Source organism: Vidua macroura, chromosome 28, assembly GCF_024509145.1.
Source record: "Vidua macroura isolate BioBank_ID:100142 chromosome 28, ASM2450914v1, whole genome shotgun sequence".
Classification (NCBI taxonomy): Eukaryota; Metazoa; Chordata; class Aves; order Passeriformes; family Viduidae; genus Vidua; species Vidua macroura.
Genome location: NC_071598.1, coordinates 1,611,943 through 1,633,337, shown reverse-complemented (window position 1 = coordinate 1,633,337; position 21,395 = coordinate 1,611,943). Strand labels below are relative to the sequence as shown.

General features: G+C 64.4%; 1 protein-coding gene across 2 annotated transcripts; it reads right to left on the bottom strand.

Annotated features, from left to right (window-relative positions):
* Nucleotides 1-211: 211 nt before the first annotated feature.
* Nucleotides 212-20,850, bottom strand: BMP1 (bone morphogenetic protein 1). 2 transcript variants are annotated; one of them, XM_054000674.1, is made up of 20 exons: nucleotides 20,671-20,850; nucleotides 12,635-12,748; nucleotides 12,411-12,557; nucleotides 12,207-12,324; nucleotides 11,388-11,566; nucleotides 11,169-11,274; nucleotides 10,697-10,821; nucleotides 8,760-8,875; nucleotides 8,466-8,568; nucleotides 6,717-6,833; nucleotides 6,497-6,642; nucleotides 5,796-5,991; nucleotides 5,596-5,721; nucleotides 5,330-5,490; nucleotides 5,037-5,217; nucleotides 1,774-1,899; nucleotides 1,570-1,697; nucleotides 1,285-1,498; nucleotides 954-1,204; nucleotides 212-727 (listed from the first exon to the last, which is right to left on the bottom strand). In XM_054000674.1, exons 1-20 carry the CDS (start codon nucleotides 20,807-20,809, stop codon nucleotides 593-595), a joined length of 2,928 nt encoding a protein of 975 aa, XP_053856649.1. In that variant the 5' UTR covers nucleotides 20,810-20,850; the 3' UTR covers nucleotides 212-592. The 2 variants fall into 2 exon arrangements, with proteins under 2 accessions (XP_053856649.1, XP_053856650.1); XM_054000675.1 differs by lacking the exons at nucleotides 212-727; nucleotides 954-1,204; nucleotides 1,285-1,498; nucleotides 1,570-1,697; nucleotides 1,774-1,899 and adding an exon at nucleotides 2,169-2,614.
* Nucleotides 20,851-21,395: the final 545 nt, after the last annotated feature.

Below are 21,395 nucleotides of genomic sequence, written 5' to 3'. Positions count from 1 at the left end.
CCCTCCACAGGACCCGCTGTCACCGGGAGGAGGTCTGGCTGCTCCTTTGTTGGAATTCCTGGCTCTGCTCCGTCAGAACCCCAAGGATGGGGCTCCTCCCTTAGGACTGGGGGTCCGTGCAGGGTCCTGGCTGCTTTTCCCCCCCAAGTCCAGCCCCATTTTGGGTTCTGTTTTGCTGGGCTGGAAGCAAAGAGGCCGGGGCTGCCCCCGCTCCAAGTACAAGGGTATTTATTTCATGGGTACAAGAGAGAGACAGCACCTTGTGTGTGTTGGGCTCTTCCTGGTTACTGGTTTGTACATTCAGAGCTTTGGCCGGGGCAGGGGAGGGCAGTGGGTCCTGCTCGGCCCCCCTAGCACCGGGGTGGGCGGCTGCCAGCGGGGGGACCCCCCCTGTGCCCCCGTGCCGTGGGCGCCCGAGCCCCGGGGCCCCGTGCGAGCGTGTCTTGAGTGCTGAGGTTGGCTGTGTGCTCCTCCTCCGTGCAGTCTGTGCGGGGCAGCGCTCCCCACCGTCCTCCCTGCCCTCCTCCTCCTCTTTCTCCTCCTCTTTCTCCTCCTCCTCCCCTGCCCGCGGCGGGGCCGGGACCCCCGGCCCTCATTTCCTCGTGTGCAGCGTGTCCTGGAACTTGGTGCTGGTGTAGCGAAGGTGGAAACCCTTCTTGTTGATGGTGTCGTCAGAGTGGAAGCGGATCATCACCGAGTCTCCGGCCGAGTAGACCTCCTCGGGGGGCTGCGGGGGTGAGGGAGGGGGTGCTCAGATCCACGAGCACCCCCGGGGTGAATGCCCATTGCGGGTGGGAATATTTGCACTGTGGAGGGTGGGGATCATCACACCAGACCAAATTCCCCTGGGGATTTCTCCGCACCGCTCCGGCTCGGCCTCATCCCTCACCCTGCACCCTCACTCCTCGCCCCTCACCCCAGCCCAGCCCATGTCCCCTCCGTGCCAAGCTCACCCCGGACCCGCAGAAGCGGCCGAGGCGCGGCGCCGTCCCGTCGTAGCCGTCGAAGAGCTCCATGTAGTCGTATCCGCAGTCGGCCTCCTCCTCGATCTCGAAGGTCTGGAAGATGAGCTCCACGCCAAAGCCCTCCTCGGCCATGATCACCCACTCGCAGTCCGAGCCCCCCGGGTAGTTGTTGTCCCCAAATTGTGCGTGGGAATACAAATCCTTGGTCTTCACCTCGGCACGCACCTGACCCCCACACACTGTGGGAGAAGCCGGGGTTTAGGGGTGCCCACGCTGTCACCCCACCCCAAAACCCCATTTCCCAGCCCCACGGAGGCACCTGTGGTGTGGGTGGCCTCGAACCCCTTCTTCTGGATGGAGTTGTCAGACACAAACTTGAGGAACATCTTGTTGCCCGAGGAGACGATGGGCTCGGGCTCCTTGGCCCCACAGAAGCGGCCGAGTGCCGGAGCCTTGGCGTCCTTCCCGTCGAAGATCTCCAGGTGGTCGTAGGTACATTCCTGCTGCGCCTCCACGTCCAGCTCTGAGAAGGTCTGTGGAGGTCCTGGGTGAGGTCAAGGCTCGGCAGAGGGGACCCCAGTGCCCCCCACCCCCCAACCCCTACCAGCTTGATGCGGTGCCCCGGCGTGGTGCTGATGGCCCAGGTGCACTCCTTCTTACTGGGGTATTTATCGGGCCAGTTGGGGCTGGTGATGGTCCCCGAGACGGATGTCACCTTGTGGTCACAGCCAGCTGCCGGGACAGCGAGGAGGGTCACGGAGGCGTGGATGGGGGATTCCCAAGGGAATGGGGAGCGGGCTGGACCCACCTTCCTTGCAGTCGTGCTTGTTGTCGTGCAGCACGAAGCCGCTGCGGCACTGGCACTCGTAGCTGCCGAAGGAGTTGAGGCACTCGTGCTGGCAGCCCCCGTTGTTCTTGGAGCACTCATCCTTGTCTGGGAGAGAGCAGAGGGATCCCTGAGCGGGCTGGGAAAGCCTGGAATGCTGCAAATCCATCCCAACCCCGGCCCCACAGCCCCGCTGCCCTCCAGCCAAGCAAGCGCCCCCGGGCAGCAGCAAGCAGCTCCAGCATCCCGCTTCCAGCGCCAGCCCCCGCGGGGACGGGACGGCTCCTCCTCTGCCGTGGGCTCACCCATGGGTGCCACCATTACCTGCTGCCAGGACGGACGGGGGAGGCAGAAAAACACACAGTGACAACCAAAGATGCACAAGAAAGACCAGGACGCGGGAGTCCCTCTTTACTCATCGATAGGAAATGTCACAGACACGGTAAAAATCGGGGGGAGGGAAAAAAAACAAAAAACAAAAACCAAACAAGGTCAGCTGGTCAATGACAAAACCAAGGGGGTGGGGTGCTTAGAACCAAAAAAAAAAAAAAAAAAAAAAAAGTGTAAAAAAAAAAGTGTAAAAAAAGTTAAAAAAAAAATAAAAATAAGGTCAACAACCAGTTCTGTCAAGCAAAAGGCTGCCGGGGCCGGCAGCACGGCTCGGCTCGGTCCCACCGTGCTCCCGCACGGCTCCGGGGCCGCGGCGTTCCTGAGAAAGACGGAGAGGATGGAGAGGCTCAGGAGGGGCCCCGCGGCCGCTTCTGCATGCGGAACTTCAGGCCGGGCGGGCGAGATTTCGGGGGCTGCAGCTGCTGCTTCTTCTCTGCAAAGAGACAGGGAGAGAAGGGGGGGAGCGATGGGGGGGGCGGGGGGCGGCGGGGGCGGGGGGCGGCGGGGGCATGCGGAGCGGCAGCCGGGGGGGAAGCAGCAGCGAGGGGACCCCCGGGAGCCCCCTCTGCGGCCGGGGCGAGCGGCTCTGCGGGGGAGGAAGAGGAGGAGGAGGAGCAGGGGGCACGAGGCTGGCTCCGGGAGGATGAGGATGGGCTTTGGGTGGGTTCCTAGGGGTGTCCGGTCTAGGAAAGGCAGTGGAGGGGTTTGGCATCACCCCGAGCTGGCCGGACTTACTCCGGACTTACTCCCACCACTGCCCGAGCTCCCTACCGCCGGTGTCGGGGCTCGCCAGCCCCTCCCTCAAACACCCCCCCCCAAAAAACCCCTCCAGGTCCCATCGCTCCCCCTCGCTCCCCCTGCCCGCGGGGCGGTGTTTTGGGGAGGGAAGCCAGCAGCAAGCGGGCACCAGAGCCCCCAGCGTCCCGCTCCGAGCTCACAGCGATGCCGGAGAGGAGCCGGGATCCCTCCTGGAGCCAGCGGCGAGGGGGGTCCTGCCCCGGCCCCCCCGGCCCCGCGGCCGCCTCTCAAGCGGGAGGCTGTAACCTGACGTCTCCTCGGTCTGAGGGAGGAGGAAGCGAGGCGGAAAGGCCCGTTTGGGGTTGGGAAGGGGCTTCTGGGCTCAGAGCAGCTCCAGCACCGCGGGGGGAGCTGGCGGGACGGAGGGAGCCTGGGCGGGCGAGACAAGAGCAGGAGAGAGTTGGCAGCGGAAAGAAGCCCACCGGGTCGGTGCCTTTAGCAATCCTTTATTCCAACCAGCTTGCTCGCCGCCACCCGGCATCGCCGTGCGCTCACCGTTCTCCCCCGCGGGCATCCGACGGCTCCGGGCTGCTCACCGCCCCGCAGCCCCCGGCAGCGCCTCTCCCCCCGCTGCGGACCCCCCAGCGCCGGGCGGGGCTCGGCCGAGGGCCGGGGGGACCTACCTGGATGCCGACACCGTGGCGGATTCCCGGGCGGAATGCGCATCCTTACGCGCGAGCCGACGGAGCCCCGGGCCGCGAGGAGGAGGAGGAGGAGGAGGAGAAGGAGGAGGAAGAGGAGGAGGAGGAAGGGGTCACGTCTTCACCGGGGAAAAACGGGCGCCCAGACGGCCAGGCTGCCCCGCGGCACCGAGGGACGGGGCTCGTCCGGAGCACGGGGACCCTCCGCGGCCAAAAAGGGGCCGCACGGGAGAGGTTTTGCCCGGGGAGCGACCCCGGAGGGACCAGAGGAGGGACCCCGCTGTGGCCAAGTCCTCCAGGGCGGTCCTGCTGCCGGGAAAGCCCGAGACCTGAGCGGGGGAAGGTGGAGGAGAGGGTTTGGTGGTCTATTGTCACCGCACATCCCAGTGGGGTGAGGAAAAAGAGGGAAAAAGGGACAGGGAAGGAGCCCGAAGTGCTCCGGGGGGGACTCACCGGCTGCCCCGTGGTTGCGCTCGGCCGCCGGGCTTCCCCGAGGAATCGCTTTGTGGAGGGTGCCGGCTCCCGACGGCTGGGCCCCCTGGGCCGCCCTACTCGCCTTGGTTTTAATTAAACAGATAAAGCAAAGACACTCGATCCCCGGCCCGCGGGGCTCTGCCGCTCCGGGAAATCCCCGGCGGCTCCCGGGGGGACGCCGGTCCCGCCGCTCCCGCAGCCGGGCAGCCGCGCTGCCCCTCAAAAAACGGCCAGCGGGAGGCTCACGGTGGGTGCTGCGGGTCTCTCACAGCTGGGATGGCGTCCAGGGCACTGTGCCACACGCAGGGGACCGTCTCGTGCACGAGCGTCCCGCGGCAGCCCCCAGCCCGGGGTCCAGCCCCGGCTGCATCCAGCGTTTCGCTCCGTGTCCCCGTCCCTACCCACAAGACCCATCCGAAGGTGACACGGTGTCCTGGCGGGGGTGGCCCGGGAGAGGAGAGCGGCCCGTGGGGCAGACAGGGAGAGGCGGGTGATGGTTTTTGGGAGGAGGGATCGCTCCGCGGAGCTCAGCCGTGGCCGGGTGCTGACGCCGGGATGCGGAGCGCCCTGCCCGGGAAGCGGAGGGAGCCGGTGCCGTGCAGCAGAGCGGGGAGCAGCAGCAGCAGAGCGGGGTGTCACCGTCCCCCCACCCTGGTAACGCCACCCGAGGGGTGCAGCACCCGGGGCTGAGCACATCCCTGTCCCCAGCATCCCCACGCCATTTGGGGAGCCCCTGAGAGCACCTCTAGATATGAAGTAAGAGCCAATTGTCCCCCGAAAGAGGAGAAAAACCCCCAAAATGTGCTGCCAGCCAGGCTGCCTGTGGCTGGAAGGTTTTGGGACCGGGGGCTGCACCCCTGGCGTGGGCGAGGGAAGCGTTAGCGGGGGCTGGCTGGGTGAGGGAGGGCAGGGGACGCCCGTGCTGGGGCCGGGCAGCTCTACCTGAGAAGAAATGGGCCTTGAAGCCCTTTTTGGAGACGGTGTTGTCGGACTTGAACTCGATCCTCATGTTGTTGTACTGGGAGGTGATGACGTCGGGCTTCTCGGCGCCGCAGAACTTCCCGTGCAGCTTGGAGTCGGCCGTGAGCCCGCTGCGCACCTCCACGAAGTCATATTTGCACACCTGGGGGAGGTGACACGGGGCTGGGGACACGGCGGTGCCACCCCGGGGGCCGCCAGCAGCGTCGGGGGCGGCACGCGGCGCAGAGAGGGGCTGCCCCCCCCCCCAGACTCACATCGTTGCCTTCGGTCTCGAAGAAGTCGAACTGGAGGGAGATGCGGTACTGGGTGGGGGCCACCAGCTGCCAGATGCAGTTCTTGTTGGGGGGATACTCCTTGGGCCACCCCGGGCTGGTGATGGAGCCGTTGAGCTTGGTGAGGAAACCTCCGCAGGCGGCTGCAGGGCGGGACCACCCAGCGCCCGTCACCTCCACAGGGCTGGGGACGCGGCAAGGGGCGCGTGGGGGGGGGGGTGTTTTGGGGGTCTCGGTGGGACACTCACCCTCGCAGCGGCGCTTGTCGGATGCCAGCTCGTAGCCAGGGTCGCAGGCACACTTGTAGCTGCCCAGGGTGTTGACGCAGCGCTGCTCGCAGCCGCCGTTGTTGGGGCGGGAGCACTCGTCCATCTCTGGGCAGGGCAGGGGGGGTGAGCGGCCAGGGGGCCGCGACCCCCCCCAGCACCCCCCGGAGCACCCCCCAAACCTTTGAAGAAGTTGACGGCGAAGCCGGCCTTGTTGATGGAGCCATCAGAGACGAATTTCATCCAGAGCTTGTTGGAGGTGCTCTTGATGTCGTCGGGTTTGTCGTAGCCGCAGTAGCGGCCGATGAGGCTGCTCGAGTCGCTGCTCCCGTCCCGGATCTCCAGGTAGTCGTAGGCGCAGCTGTCGTGACGCTCGATCTGGTGGGGGGTGCAAGACAGCCCCCAGTAATCGACACAAGAAGGCTGGTCAATAATCCTTGTTAAGAAACACATTGTTCTTTCGCATCTCAGTTCGCTACAGGCTGACCTGATTGGTCCTTTAATTAAAACACCATCGCTGTTGGTTAATTAGGAAACCACCCTTTGGTTAAAGAGATCTCTGTTACACCTTGCACATGTGCACAACACCAGGGGCAGCAAGTTAAGATAAGAATTGTTTCTCATTCTTTTCTCTGATCTTCTCACGGCCTTTTTCCCAGAACGATGCCTGGGAAAGTTGTGTTTCTCTCCGTGGTCAGAGATCTGCTGCCACAGAACAGGGGTGTTTTTGTCCCAGCACCCCCAAACCCTTCCCGCCCCTGCCATGTGGGGAAACTGAGGCACTGAGGCGGTGCTGACGGATGCAGCAGCCCCAAACCCATCCTGAGGGAGCACCGGGATGAGGAGATGACCCCTCCCCAGCCTCGGGGGGACGCTGACCCACCTCGAAGGACTGGAAGGTCAATCCCACGTGGTAGCCCTCGGACACGGTGATTTTCCAGACGCACACCTTGCTGGGCCGATAGTCGTCGGGGTAGTTGGGGGACTGGATGTGGCCGTTGTCCTTCTTCACGTCCCCCCCGCAGATGGCTGGAAGGGAGGAGCAGCAGCCTGAGCCCCCCCAGGCCCCACGCCGCCCCCTGGACCCCGCTGCTCCCCCCTACCTTCGTAGACGGCGAAGAAACCTTTGCCCACCCAGTTGCTGCTGCTCCGAAACTCCACCCAGAGGCGGCTGTCGGTGGAGACGATGGGCTCGGGCAGCTTGTTCCCGCAGAACCTGCCTGGGGAGGAAGGCGTGCTGGGCTGCCGTGCTGGAACCCTCCTCTTCCTCACCGGCACCTCCTCGTCCTCACCGCCACCTTCTCTTCCTCACCGGCACCTCCTCGTCCTCACCGGCACCTCCTCTTCCTCACCGCCACCTCCTTTTCCTCACCGCCACCTCCTCGTCCTCACCGCCACCTCCTTTTCCTCATCATCACCTCCTCTTCCTCACTGCTATCTCCTCTTCCTCACTGCTATCTCCTCTTCCTCACCATCATCTCCTCTTCCTCACCATCATCTCCTTTTCCTCACGGCCATCTCTTCTTCCTCACTATCATCTCCTCTTCCTCACTGCTATCTCCTCTTCCTCACCATCATCTCCTCTTCCTTACCACCACCTCCTCTTCCTTACCACCACCTCCTCTTCCTCACTGCTATCTCCTCTTCCTCACCGTCATCTCCTCTTCCTCACTGCCACCTCCTCTTCCTCACTGCCACCTCCTTTTCTTCACCACCATCTCCTCTTCCTTGCCTTCTCTTTCTCATCATCACCTCTTCTTCCTCGCTGCCACCTTGTTTACCTCACCATGACTTGCTCTTCCTCCTCAAGACCTTCACTTCATCACCACCACCTCCTTGTCCTCATCATCACCTCCTCTTCTTCACTGCCACCTCCTCTTCCTCCTCACTGCTACCTCATTTTCCTCCCTGCCTCTCCTCCTCTTCCTCACCACCTCCTCTTCCTCACCATCTCCTCTTCCTCACCACCACATCCTCTTTGTCACCACCACCTCCTCCTGGTCCCCTCGCTGCCCCTTTCCAGCCTGAAGCCAAAGGCTGCTTCTCCCTCCTCTCCTCCCTCCACTCCCCTCCGGCTTTTCTGGCTCTTTCACTTCAGCTGGTCATTCCAGGGGACTCGGGAATCCTGGGATTTGGGGAACATCCAGCTCATGGGGACGGGACTGGGATCCCGGAATCTCCCTGGGGAACATTCAGCTCCTCGGGGTGGGACGGGGACATTGGCATCTCTTGGGGAGCATCACAGGGATGGGGCAAAGACGCTGGAATCTCCCTGGGGAGCATCACAGGGACACAGGGATGGGATGAGGACGCTGGAATCTCCCTGGGGAGCATCACAGGGACACAGGGATGGGATGAGGATGCTGGAATCTCCCTGGGGAGCATCACAGGGATGGGATGAGGACGCTGGAATCTCCCTGGGGAACATCACAGGGACACAGGGATGGGATGAGGACGCTGGAATCTCCCTGGGGAGCATCACAGGGACACAGGGATGGGATGAGGATGCTGGAATCTCCCTGGGGAACATCACAGGGACACAGGGATGGGACGAGGATGCTGGAATCTCCCTGGGGAACATCCAGCTCCTCGGGGCGGGACGGGAACACCGGCACTCCCTGGGGAGAGATGTGCCAGCCAGCTGGATCATCCAGACTGGTCTCACTGGTGTGGCCTAAACTGGGAGCTCCATTCACCTCAATAACCCCCCTGGGGGGTAATTCCCCCCTCCCCAGGACTTTGGAATACCAGGCAGGCAGGGAGAGGGGCAGAGGGAATCCCCTGGCCCCGCTGCCGGCCCCGGAGCGGTCCCGGCGGGCAGGAGGAGCGGGCAGGAGGCCCCGGGTTGTTACCTCGCAGCGTGGCCTTTCTCCAGAACCCGTCTCTCACCTCCACGTAGTCGTACCAGCACAGCCGGCTTCGGTACAGGTCCAGGGTGGTGAAATTCAGGATGATCTAAGGGTGGGAAGGCGCAGGAAGAGCGTGGGGTGAGCTCCCCCCACATCCCATCTGCCGGGAGCCTGGTGGACCCCAGACCCGCTCTGCCCGGAGGGGGATGCTGGGACTCGGGACACCCCAAAACAAGGCTGGGAGGAGGAAGAGGAGGGCTGGGAGAGGGTGGGAGCCGACACCCCAGCAGTCAGTACCTTCTCTCCGGGGGTGACCGAGATCCTCCAGACGCAGTGCATGTGGGCAGAGTATCCATTGGGAAATTCCGGGGAGGAGAAGTTGCCCTGGCTGTCCTGGAGTGTCTCCCCACAGGCTGCAGAGGGAGAAAAGCGGGGTTCAGACCCCTCAGGGAAACCCCCAGCAGCAGGAAGGGCATCACTGCCTTCACCCCCCGCCCCAGCGCCCTTTTCCCACCCGAATTCCCGGCCCTGAGGACCAAAAAAAAAACCACATCACCGCCATCCCCAATCCTCCCTGGAGCGGCTCCCGGCTCCGTGGCACCCCTCCAAGGCCCCGGCCGGGGGGCAGGAGCGCTGCCGGCCCCCCCGGGCCGTGCCACGCCGCGGGGCCCGGCTCGCCGCCCGCGCTCCGGGCAGGTTTCCGCAGCCGCGGCTGGAGCCGGCCCAGCGCTGCCATCTGGAAGCCACATGACACCGCGGCCGCGGCACACGGAGCTCCGCCGCGGCTGTCGGGGGGCCAAGGCGGCCGCCCCCCTCCCCACCCTCCCGCTCGGAGCGGGGGGCACGAGATGAAAGGTGAAACGGTGCAAAAAAGGCCGCTTGAAACCTGGGCTCGCTGCCTTTTCCCCTCCTCGCTTTGCAGCGCAAACAAAAGAAGGGGACACTTGTGATCCATAGAAGCTTTTTCGGGGGGGGGGGGGCTTCTCTTTTTTTTTTTTTTTTTTTTTTTTCCTTTTCCTTGCTCCAAACTAATCACTTTTCCTGCTCCCCTGAAGGCGGCACGGCCGTGGGGCCCCTCACAAAGGCTTCTCTCTTCCAGGCTGCTAATTAGTTGCTGGAATTAAGCGGGAGCGTGCGGGAGCCAAACTCCTTGCAGATGTTGCCAGCACAGCCCCGGAGCACGTGCCTGCTGTCGGGGGACTCGTGCCAGCCACCCCCTCCCCGCGCCTGGGACAATGCCACCGCTCACAGTGACAGCCCCAGAGCCCTTCGAGGTGACAACAGAGCTCTGGGCACGATCTGCTCCAGCCCCAGCGGGATCTGTGGGCTCTGATGGGATCGGGATGTCCCGTCCCACCTCGTCCAAACCCCTCTGTGCCGGGGTGGGATGGAGGAGGCTCTTGGAGGAGGCTCCGAGGAGGCTTCGCTCCCCAAGGGTGCTTGTGGGGTCAGAGGATGCTCTCAGGGGATTCTCTGCTCCCAGAGGATGCTCTTGGGGGAATGGTCTTTGGAGGATTTTTCAGGGGGATGATCTTGGAAGATCCTCTGGGGGGATGCTCTTCCCTTGAAGGATTCTTTTGTAGGAATTCTCTGTGGAGACGCTCTTTGTAGGATTTTTTTGGGGGATGCTCTTGCAGGAAGCTCTGGGGGGAGATGCTCTTTGAAGGATTTTTCGGGAGATTTTTTTTGGGAGATGTTCTTTAGAGGATGCTCTTTGGGGGATGCTCTTGGAATATTTTTTCAGGGAATGCTCTTGGGGCATGTTCTTGGCTGATGCTTTTTGGGGGATGTTCTTTGGGGGCTTTCTCTGGGGGATGCTCTTGGTGGATGCTCTTTGGGGGATTTCTTTGGGAGATTATTTTTGGGGATGCTTTTGGAGGATGCTCTTTTGAGAGCTGCTCCAAGAAGAGGCTCTAGAGAGGATTTTTTGGGACAACGCTCTGGGGGGATGCTCTTTTCTCAGAGGAGTGGGAAGAGAGGGCAGCCGAGGACACCCTCACACAGGCAGATTCTGCTCACAGCCCCCCGAAGTGCCGTGGATGGAGGAAAGCACCTTGAGCGCTCTTTGGGGAGCCCCACAGCAGCGAGAACCCCAAAACCACTGGAAACAGGGAATCCATCCAGGATGACGCCACTTTTGCCAAGATTTGGGGTGAAGCCGGGTGTTTCCCGGGAAATACAACCCCGGGGCTGCTCCCCTGGGCTCTCTGTGCCCTCGGGGTGGTGCCACTCACCTGGGCAGCGGTAGAGCTTGCGGGCCTGGGCAATGTCCCCTTTGCTGAGCCGTGTCCTCTGGCCGATGGCGGGACGGACGCCGTTCACGTCGTATTTGGGCAGGATGGTGTCCAGGAAGATGCCCCTGGGGCAGGAAAGGGATGAGCCGGGTGGGAATCGCCGGCCCTGCGGCCTCACCACCGGGGAAGGATGCTAAAAACAGCCTGGCTAATTAAAGCAGCCTGGCTAATTAAAGCCTGCGGGCCGGTGAGTCAGCGGGGATGTGTCCCCAGTGGAGGTGACCGCGGGGACAGCAATTCCCTGCTCTGGGAAGGGACGCTGAGGGGTTTCATCCCACCCAGAACGCCAATGGAAACCTTTCTTGGAGGGAATTAACTCTGTCCACAGCTGGTAACCATCCTCAGGGGTTGGGGCCACTGTGCCATTGTCCCCAGGATGTGAGGTGACACCAGGGCACACCCAGGGCCCTACCTGGAGAAGGTGTTCCTGGCGTAGTGCATGATGCTGTCGAAGTCGTAGGTCTCCCCCAGCGACTCCACCTCCTCTGGCTCCATCTTGAGGAAGTTGTATTCCTGCCCTGTGGAGGACAGGATGGGGGCACTGCCAGGGGGACCCCAACTTCGGCAGCACCCCACCGCAGGGATGAAGAGGAGGAGGAGGAGGAGGAAGGGAAGGGAAGCTCATCCCCACCTGGCTGGATGTTCTCCCGGATGATGGAGACGTGGTCATCCCGGTCGGGGCGCGTGTGCTCGTGCCAGAACCCGATGACGTGGCCCAGCTCGTGCACCACGATGCCGAATTTGTCGCAGTTTTTGCCGATGGAGATGGCCTGGGGTCCCCCTCCTCGGCGGCCCACGTAGGAGCAGCACCTGGAGGGGAGGAACCAGGTGATTCCCGGCTCTCCGGTGTGGACATCGCGGTGTTCCCCAGCCAGGGGTATCATGGCAGGGGTCCCACAAAACGTTGGGCATGTGGGAATCACCCCTGATGCAGAACTTCAGGCATCCTCACATCCTCGAGTGAGGAACTCGAGCCTCAGCTCTGCCTGGGAGAGCTCAGCTGCTGCCATGGCATGGCACAGCACGGCATGGCACAGCTGCACCAGCCCCAGATGCCACCCGTGCTCCTGTGCCCACGGGTGCCCACCCAGCTCCCTGCAGCCATCCTTGCCCCTGCCCTGCCCCTGAGCTGCTCCAGCCCCGCGCTCTGGACCCGGGCTCAGGGTTTGCACCCACGCAGGGGCTCCCATTCCAGGGGAAATCCTTCTCCTAACCACCATCTGCTTGGCCAGGGCCGTGCCCTGACGTGTGAAGATGCTGAGCTCGTCCAAACCCCTGTTTCCTTTGGCGTCAGCCCCGCTGCAAGCCCGGGCTGGTGCCGCGCCACCGACCTCATCTCCCGGCGGCAAGCGCCGAGCTCCTGCACCTCCTAGACCCCAAGCACATGGATCCCCCACCAAAACCAAGCCCCAAACCCCTGGGACAGCTCCTGGAGCAGCCCTGGACGTACCCACAGGGGCGGTAGGTGAACACGATGTAGCTGTCCTCGTCGTTGCGCTCCAGGAAGGTGACACAAGTGTGCTTCTCCCAGTGGCGCATGGCCTGCCGGAAGATGGCTCGCTGGCTGCCTGCGGAGGGGCGGCGGGGGGGGTCAGCCCGGCGGGGAAACTGAGGCACAGCAGGGCCGGACACCCCTCGGCTGGCTGTCACTCACCGCTGAAGTTGCCGCTGATGACGTAGGGGATGACCCCGTCCGGCCACACTCGCTCCGGCCGGGACGTGGCGGCGCGGCGGCTCCGTGCCCGCTGCCGGCCCCGGCGGCGCCGAGGGTGGCCCGGCCGGGGGCTGGTGGCGTTGCTGCCTGTGGGGATGGCGGGGTCAGCAGGGGCGGCCCCCGCGGATGGAGGCGGGCAGGGGGCACTGGGGGCACGGCGGTACCTGAGGAGTTGGAGGGCAGGCGGGTGATGGTGTGACGGGCCAGGTCCACCACCCGATCCACCTGGAAGAGCTGCAGGTCCTCCTCGTCCAGGGCAATGTCACCCAGGAAGGCGGCTGGGAGGGGAAGAGGAGGTGTGAACCCTCCTTTGTGGATCCCAAATCCCCTCGGGTGCCTTTCCCCAGCCGCTCCACGCCTGGCAAGCCCCGAAGATGAAGGCAAACCCTTCCTCCCCCTCCTCCTCCTCTTCCTCCTCTCTCCTTCAGCTGAGCGTGGTGCCGGCCGGGCTCCCCCTGCTCCCCAGCAGCTGGAGCCAGCCCCGCTCTCACATCTGGATCACATAAAACCCATCCATCATTAGGGTTTCTATTATTATTTGTGTTGCAAGACTGCCTTTCTTTCCCCCCACTTTTGCTGGCTTTAGGACCCCCTTCCTGCCTGGCTCTTGCCCCCCAAGCTCCGACAGCCCCAGGATGCTCCAACCAGCGACCTCTGAGTCATCTGCCAGCGCGGAGCGGAGCCATATGGGCCGGGAAGCTCCCGCTGCGCCCAGAGCTCGCAGGAGCGGGGCCGGCCGTCTGCCGGGGCCGGGACCCCCCCTCCAACACCAGGGCATGCTTTAGCATCACGGGGCTGGAGGACATAACCCTGCTCGTAACCCTTCCTCCTCCTCCTCCTCCGTGACTCGGGGCCGCGGGACACGCGCGGCTCCCGGCGCTTGGCCGGCCCCGAGCCCCGGGGACGCGGCGGCTCCCGCGGAAACGCCGGGGCTGGCTGAGGTCAGGCCGTGGCTCCGGAGGTGGCCGCAGTGGGGTCGGGGTTCCTCAGCAGTTTTGGGGGTACCTGGGGAGAGCAGAGGGTGCCTGGAACCCCCAGGCCTCGCCACCCCTCGGGAAGGGCAGTGGTGGGGAATGGGGTGGCCGGAGCAGCTCAGGGGATGAGGGCGAGCGGAGCCAAGGTCGCGCTCCAGGCAGTTAAGCAAATGGATCCCAAAAGAGCCACTAATTATGAAGGCAAGGCGGGACAATGAGGATAACCCGGAGAGGTCCAGAAAGCCGGCACGGGGTGAGAGGAGCAGCCATGGGTTCAGAGGAGCAGACTGGATCCCATCCCTTTCCACGGCCCCGAGCCCAAACCTCGCTCCAGCGGTGGTGTGGAGCGCTTTGGGGTGAAGGAGCCACGGTTTGGGGCTGTCCCCAGCACTGACCGGTGGGTGAAACCCACCGGGAGAGGCTCTGGGGTGGAGAGCAGACCTGTGGCAGAGCCGAGGGAAGAGCAAACAAGCCGGGGCCGGCACCTCCCCTGGCAGCGACCTGCGGCTGGCACGGCCAGGCTGCAATTTGAGGGCAGAGCAGAGGCAGGAGCCGGCCCCGGCCTCCCCACACCCTCCCCGGGGCCGGGAGAGACGTGTCCGAACGGGCAGCGCGGGGGAGGACCAGGGCCGGGGAGCAGGACGAGCATCCCGTGCCAAGAGCTGCATGGAAAGACAAGGGAAAGTAAGCTCGCTTACAGCCGAGCAAGCGCCGGCGGAGCCAAGTGATATAGAAACCATATGTGAGGGATTTGGGAGACGTGAGAGAGCCGGGCAGGCCAGCCCGGGGATGGGGGGCTGCTTTTCCCGGAGGTTTGAGGCAGCTGGGCTGCCCCAGCAGCCCGCAGGCCACGGGGGACGGAGGAGGGTGGCTCCCGGAGGGGCCGGCGGGGCCGTGGGGCTGCCCCGGCAGCGATCCCTGTACGGACACGTCGGGGCCAAGCCCAGAGTGTCGGATTGAGAAACCTCCAGTTTGGTTTGGGCTCCGGTCACGTCCTCCTCCCACTCGCTCCCTGTGCACCCGTGGAATGAGGTGACACGTGGGGTACTTTGGGAGGGGTCTCTGCTCACCAAAAGCCCCCAGACTCTGTTAAGCTCCCCAAAGGGCTTCCCTGGGGACACTGCCACGCTGCTGCCACTTGTCCCTTCCCTGTTCATGTGGGAGAGGTGGAGGGGACTCCCTGCAAGCAAAGGGGACCCCCTGCAAGTGAGGGGGACCCTCTGCAAACAGGGGGGTCTCTTGGCAGGAGAGGTCCCAGCCCTCTGCTGGGTACAGCCCAGGTTGGAACAGGGGGAAACACCCCCCGAGGGGTCACACCCCCAGCAGCCATTCCCTGCAGCACACCCCCTCACCCCGCCAGGGCACGGCGCCCGAGACCCCAAACCAGGGGACACAGATCCCCAGCCATCCCTGGAGGTGTCCTGGTGCCCCCGAGCTGCTCCCAGCCTGGGAGACCGTGGGCTGTGCCACAGGGGCTGCTCTCTGCCCAGTCACAGAGGCCCTGGGGGCAAGGTCCGAGCCGCGGCGGTGCCAGCGGGGAGGATGCGATGCCAGCGGGACGCCAGCTCCAAGGCCAGGCGTGGGGCACGGAGCAGTCGGGAGTGAAGAAGAGGAGGGGGGGATCATCCCAGCTCCATCCCTGCCACCCCCCAGCACACAATCAGCCCTTTGGGAGCTGCTCCCACGGAGCTCTTCCCCCTCCGCAGCCGGGAGATAGCTCAGCCCTCCTCTGTTGTTTGACTTTTCGTGCTGTGTTTTCTTTCGGGTTCTCGGAACGGTGACGTAACCCCGGGGCCGAAGCTTTAGACAAACAAGGTTTTTCATTCGGACCCGGGCCAAACCCCTCAGCACCCCATCCCGATCCTACAGGCACCTCCTGCCCGCTCAGGGCTCCGTGGCTGCCCCTGTAGGGTCCCTGTCCTCCCTGTCCGGGATGCAGGAGCTCAGCATCCCCCTGGGCAAGGTGAGCCGTGCAGGGGGTGGCCACGGGCCTGACCTCTCTGGCATCGCTGGGATTTTGGGATGAGCCTGACCTCGGGCCCCACCAAGGTTGGGAACCGTGTTGCAGGAAAAATATGATAAAACACGCGGTGGGAAGAGGCCGGGGCGCGGACGCGATGTTCTGCTGAGCCGGGAAAAGCAAACAGAGCCATGGGGAAGCCTTGGCAGGGCGGGCGGCAGATAAACAGCACGGGATCAGATTCCAGGTCAGTCTGGGGCAGAGGAGGCTCCGTGCATGGTACAGGGCAGGAGGGACCCTCACCCCTGCCGAGATCCCACCAGAGGGTGGGAAAGATCCTCATCCTCCTGTGGGTCTCAGCAGCCCTTGAAGGACACCAGGCAGGGGGGACCCTCATCCCTGTGAAGATCCCACCAAAGAGCACCAGGTGGGAAAGACCCTCAGCCTTGTGCAGGTCCCACAAGTGCTTGAAGGTTCCTGAGCGGGAGGGATTCTCATCCCCGTGTGGGTGCCAGGAACCCTCAAAGGGCTCTGTGCAGGATGGGCAGCGTGGGCCCAGCCCAGCATTCCCTCAGCGGTTCAGCAGCTCCATCCCAGTCATCCCAAACCCTCGTGCGAGTCCCGAGCATCCCTCCCGGTGCAGGCAGGATTTGGGATGTGGAAGGAAGCAGGGATTGAACCGCTCTGCCCCAGCCGGGAACGGGATGGAAGCGAGATCTTAGATAAGTGCACCGCGGCCTCAGCCGAGCTGCCGGGTTGTAAAGCCACGGAGCCACCGGAGCAGCATCCCACTGGCTCCCGGAGCCCTTAAATATGTGAGGAATGCTCCTCGCACCGCCCCTCGCCCCCGCACGCCGGCCCAGCTGCGCGGCAAAACACGCCGGGGCCGCGGCCCGACGAGAGGGGACCCCTCTGCTTTGGGGGGTCCCCTGGCCCCGGGGGTCTGCCCTGCCCGCGGCGGGGGCGGGCTGGGGAGGTGGAAGGATGCCGAGCATCCCGGGGTTTTAGGGCTGGGGGAGCAGCCGGGTCCCTGCAGGGAGACCCCCGGGACAGCGGGGACAGGGCGGAGGGGAAGCAGCCCCTCTCCTGCCCCCCGGCGCCGGCGCAGCCCCTCTCCCGGTGCCCCTCGCCGGCGGCGGGAGAGAAGGAGCAGCCAGCCTGTAAACGCCGGGGCGAGGAGTATTTGCTTTCCCAGAGCACCTTCCGAGCAACACAGCAGGCACAAAGCAGGAATTCAAGCCTCCGAGGCCAGGCTGGGAGCCAGGCCAGATCACGGCCCCTGTGCAGGCTTGGGGAAACTGAGGCACGGGGAGATAGAGCCACGGGGCAACCCCCAAGAGCTCAGATATCCGTCACTGCCATCCCCCACCTCCGGCTTCCCCGCTGGAGCATCCTTATCGCAGCTGGTGGTTTTGGGATGCCCAGAGCTGTGCCAGCACCCGGCACCGGGCATCCAGCAGCTGGACAAGGCACAGAGGCTCCAGGACAACATCCAAGGTGGAGGGATGATCCCAATCCCGAATTCCCTCCGGTGCAAGGCACATCCTCCCTCCGCCAACGCTTCCCGCAGCCAAATTCCCTCCCCAGCCCTGGGCAGCGGCATTCAGGCTCCAGCCAAGCCCTTTGCCTGCTCCAGGCCATGGAATAAGCACCGTGGAGGAGCCTCTAATAAACATCCCGGGCAGCAAACAAATTCCCGGGGCAGGAAACGTCCATCGGGGGCAGGTTGGGAGTGGGAGGGATGGTTGGAGCAGTCCAGGGGAGCCTTTTCCTTCTGCTCCTCTTCCGTGACAGCAAACGGAGGAAAAAGCCTCCTGCAGGGCTCGGCGTGGAGGATGCCAAACCCGAGGCACGCCGGAGCCCCGGGACGGAAGGAGCCGTGTGCAGGGAGCGAGGTCTCCCCGCATCCCCTCTGCAAAGCCAGGTCACCGAGGAAAACACATCCCGGGCCAAGAGCACCAGTTCCTGTGAAAGGGAGAGCTGCTGGAAAGGAAAATATTTGGGAATTGCACTGCCAAGGGGATGTCGGGGGGGTTGTCGTCACTTTGGAGAGGAGCCTGGTGGCAGCGGGGACAGCGAATGGAGACGGGGACGGGCCCTGACACCCGGCTCCACACACGTGGGGCATCCCGGGCTCTCCTGTGCCGGACCCCGGCTCTGCCAAAGGGCTCCCAGACCTCTGGACATCCTCCCCGGGGCTCTGGCTGTAAACATCCCCCCCTGTTGTGCTTCCTGTCCTCACAATCCCCCCTCCCAGCACACCTTAACCCCTTCCGAGGCTGCTCCCGGCTCGCTGACAGTCCCTCCTGCAGCTCGGGATGTTCCCACTGCCTTCCCCACGTGCGTGGAGCGCGGTTTGCCACGCCAAGCGTGCCAGCAGCGATCTCCCGCAGCCCTTGGCCAGGTGATAAGCGGGACCTCCGCTTCCCACGGCTCGGCGGGATGCGCTGGGAGCCGTTTTCTCTCCAGAGACCTCTAAGAATCCTCAGCAAAGCCACAGGCGGGCAGGAGGACACGTTGTTGCCCGGAAAACACCCTTCCCCGGGAGAAATTTCGGGGAAACCCCACGGCGAGCCATTCTCCCTCCTCTCACCGCGTCCCCCACCCCCCGGCCGCTTTGTTCTCCCCGGGTCTTCCCGGGGCCGCCCCGTCCTTCCCGGCCATGTGTTTCCCAGCCCCGGATAAAGCCTCAGGAAGCGCCGTCTCCCCCCTGGGCACTACCCGCCGGCGTGAATCAGCAGCCGAGGCGTTTCCCAGGAGCCAGGGAAGGGAGGGCAGCGAGGAGCGAGCCCCCGGCCCCGCCGTGGCACCCCGGGCCCCCGCCGGAGGATGCCGCCGCGCCGAACGGGTGATTACACAAAGATAAAGCAGATCCCGGGACGGGCCTGAGATTTCCAAGGTTTGCCGAGCCCTGAACCGCAGGCCTCCCGCCGGCCCCGGCTCCGCGGGTGGATTTTTACCCTGCATGAATAAGTGACATATAACGGCTGGAAAATATTTTTGGGCAGCTTGACAAGTGTGACTGCAACCAGTAGCCTGGGCTGGCTACGCCTGGAAAGTGTAATCTAGGTGAAATCCCAGCGGCTGGAGAACTCCAGGCACGGCTGGGAAGCTCCTACAGCCGGGAAAGGGGGCTCAGACCCCCAGCCCCATCCGTGTGTCCCGTGGTTCTGCCACGCAGGTGATGTTGAGCTCCCCGTGGGAGTTTGGGAGAGAAGATCCCTCCCAAACACCCACTTTGGGGGGCTGTGTGACCCCCCAAGGGCTCTGCACCCCCGTGTTCCCCTCCCCAGGGGTGATAGAATGCCGGACAGGGGGGTTTCAGCCCCCCAGCTTAGCCAGGCACCCCAAATTGTGGATGTGGAGCTGACCCGGGGTGCAAGGTGGGCTCCAACCCACACCCCCGGTGCTGGGGGCACCCAAGGGGTCCCGGCTCCCACCCCCAAACTGCGCAGCAAGCCGGGATGAGCCAGAGCGAGCCCTGGGGCCGCTGTCCCAGCGCAGCTGGGGGTGGTGGGAGCCATTCCAGCCGCCTTTCCCGACCGGAGATCCGACCCGGATCTGACCCGGCGGCTGCTCCCGGGCACCGAGACCTGACCGGGTGAAGGGAAGCCGGGGCCACGGCCGGTTCCTTCCTCCCCGGCTGCCCGGGGGCTGCTCCAAGGGCTGCATCTCCCAGCGGTTTCCCGTTTTGGCATCCTTGGAAGCGACGCGGCGGCACGGGAGGCTCTTCCCCTTCCGCTGGCACCGCTGCAGACGGGTGGCATCACCGGGGTGGCCGGCGAGCCGCGGGCAGCCGGTGGCCTCAGGATACCTCTGGCATGAGGAGCACAAATCCCTCTCCCGGTGTTTTCCCCTCCCCGGAGCCACGGCGGTGGCAAAATTTCGGTGCTCGGCTGTTTCTGGCACTGCCCAGAGCTCAGGGGAGGATCTCAACACCCCAAAAGTGAATCAAACCCTCACATGGGATACCGGGGGGTGGGATCAGGGGGAAGCCATGGGGGGGTCAGGAGGATGCCAGGGGGTTCTGGCTCCTCGGAAAACTGAATTTCACCATCTCGGTGCTGTGGAGCCAAACGAGGGTGAATCCCCGGCTCGCTCGATGCGTGGCAGGGCCTGATCCCCCCCCCGCCCCCCACTCCCGTAATTAAATTAATCCCATCAGGATCTCATAAAGGGAGGACGGGAAGGGGAAGGGGGCGACAGCCGGCCCCGGGAGGCGAGGGGGGGGTCTCGGGGTGCACAGGAGCGGGGCGAGGAGGGGACAGCGGAAAGCTCATGGATCGGGTGAAGCCTCGTCTCCGCCGCTCAGCTGGAGGAAGCGGGAGCGGAGGGAAGGCTCCAGCCGGCTCTGCCCGGACGGTTTTGCAAGCCTTGCTGTTTCAGCCCGGGAGGGCAGGAAGGGAAGGATTTTTGGCCAGAAAAAAGCCCTCGTGTAGACAGAGTTATATCAACAGCCGCCTTGCAGCGCAGACAATGCCAGTACAGAGAAACGTGATCCCCCGCCAGACCCCGGCCCTCGCAGAGGGCTCAGCCCTGCACGGCCCTCCCGTGCCTCAGTTTCCCCCCTCCCCAAATCCTTCCATCCCCTTTAGCTCGCACTGGGAGGCAGGGTGCTGCCCCCCGCAGCACCCAGTTTGTTCCCAGCCCTTCCAAAACCTGGGGAGCAGCTCCGAACCCCCTGTCCCGGCACGGAGGGACCCCAGCCTGTGGTGGCACCTCCCGGGTGTCCCAGGGGGGGACGAGCTTTGGCTGCAGGCTGGGGGAGAGGGAGAAAGCCAAGGGGTGCAGAGTGTGGGTTCAGGGATGGGGGGCGGGATGGGGGTGTGGGGTTAGGGGTGGGGGTAGGGATGGGGGTGCAGGATGGGTCCGGCTCTGTGGTGGCGTGGGATGGAGAGGGGGGGCTGGCATGGGGGGCTGGGGGCTCCCCGCCGCCTTTGACAGCTGCCAGTGCAGCCAGGAGCGGGGAGGGAAAGCGGGGCGCCGGGCCAGCCCCCCCTGCTCCTCACCCTAAGTACAACCAGATGCATCCCGGAGCGGGACCGGCCGCTGCTCCTCCCGTCCCCCCGAGCCGCGGCGGCCGGGACTCCCCGGGTCCGGGGCGGCGGAGCCAAGTTCCGCCGTGCGGAACCCAGAAGTGCTTGCTGGGCTCACTCACACTCGCCGCACTCGCCCGCACTCGCCCGCACTCAGTCCCGCACCCGCGGCCCCCGCGCTCCTCTTTGTCCGCCCGCCCGCTCCCCGCCGCGCATCCCCCCGCTCCTACCGGCTTTGCAGGGGTCCTTGTAGTCCAGGGGCTCCTCGTCCTCCTCCTCTTCCTCCAGCACGTAGGAATAGTCCGGAAAGCGCAGGGCCCGGGCCAGGAGCAGGCAGAGGAGCAGCCCGCAGCTCCGCAGCCCGGCCATGGCTCCGGCCGGCGTTTTTTTTTCCTCTCTTCCCTCTTTCCTTCCCTTCTTCGCTTTTTTTTTTTTTTTTTTTTTTTTTTTTTTTTTTTTTTTCCCTCGCTCTCTCTCCCTTCTTTTTTTTTTTTTTTTTTTTTTTTTTTTTTTTTTTTTAGGGAAATGAGATCTGGCGGGGGCGGGTTCAAGCGCGGAGCTCGGCCCCTGCAGCCCCGGGCGCAGGGCTCGGAGCGGGGCCAGCGCCGGGGGGGCGGCGGGGACGGGCTGTTGCGGGGACCTGGCCCGCAGCCTCCGCTCCTGCACCCCCCGGGCTGGGGCTGTCCCGTCCCGTCCCGTCCTGCACCTCCCGGGTCCCGTTTCGTATCCCCCGGTACCGATTGTGCTCTCTCCGGTACCGTCCCGATCCTACAGAGCCTCCCCGGTCCCGGGTCGTGCTCCCTGGTACCGATCCCGCTCTCCCTCAGTCCTGTTCCATTTTCCCCGGTACCAATCCCAGTCTCCCTCGATCCTGTTCCGTTTTGCCCGGTACCGCTCCTGGTCTCCCCCGATCCTGTTCCATTTTCCCCGGTGCCGATCCTGATCTCCCCCGTCC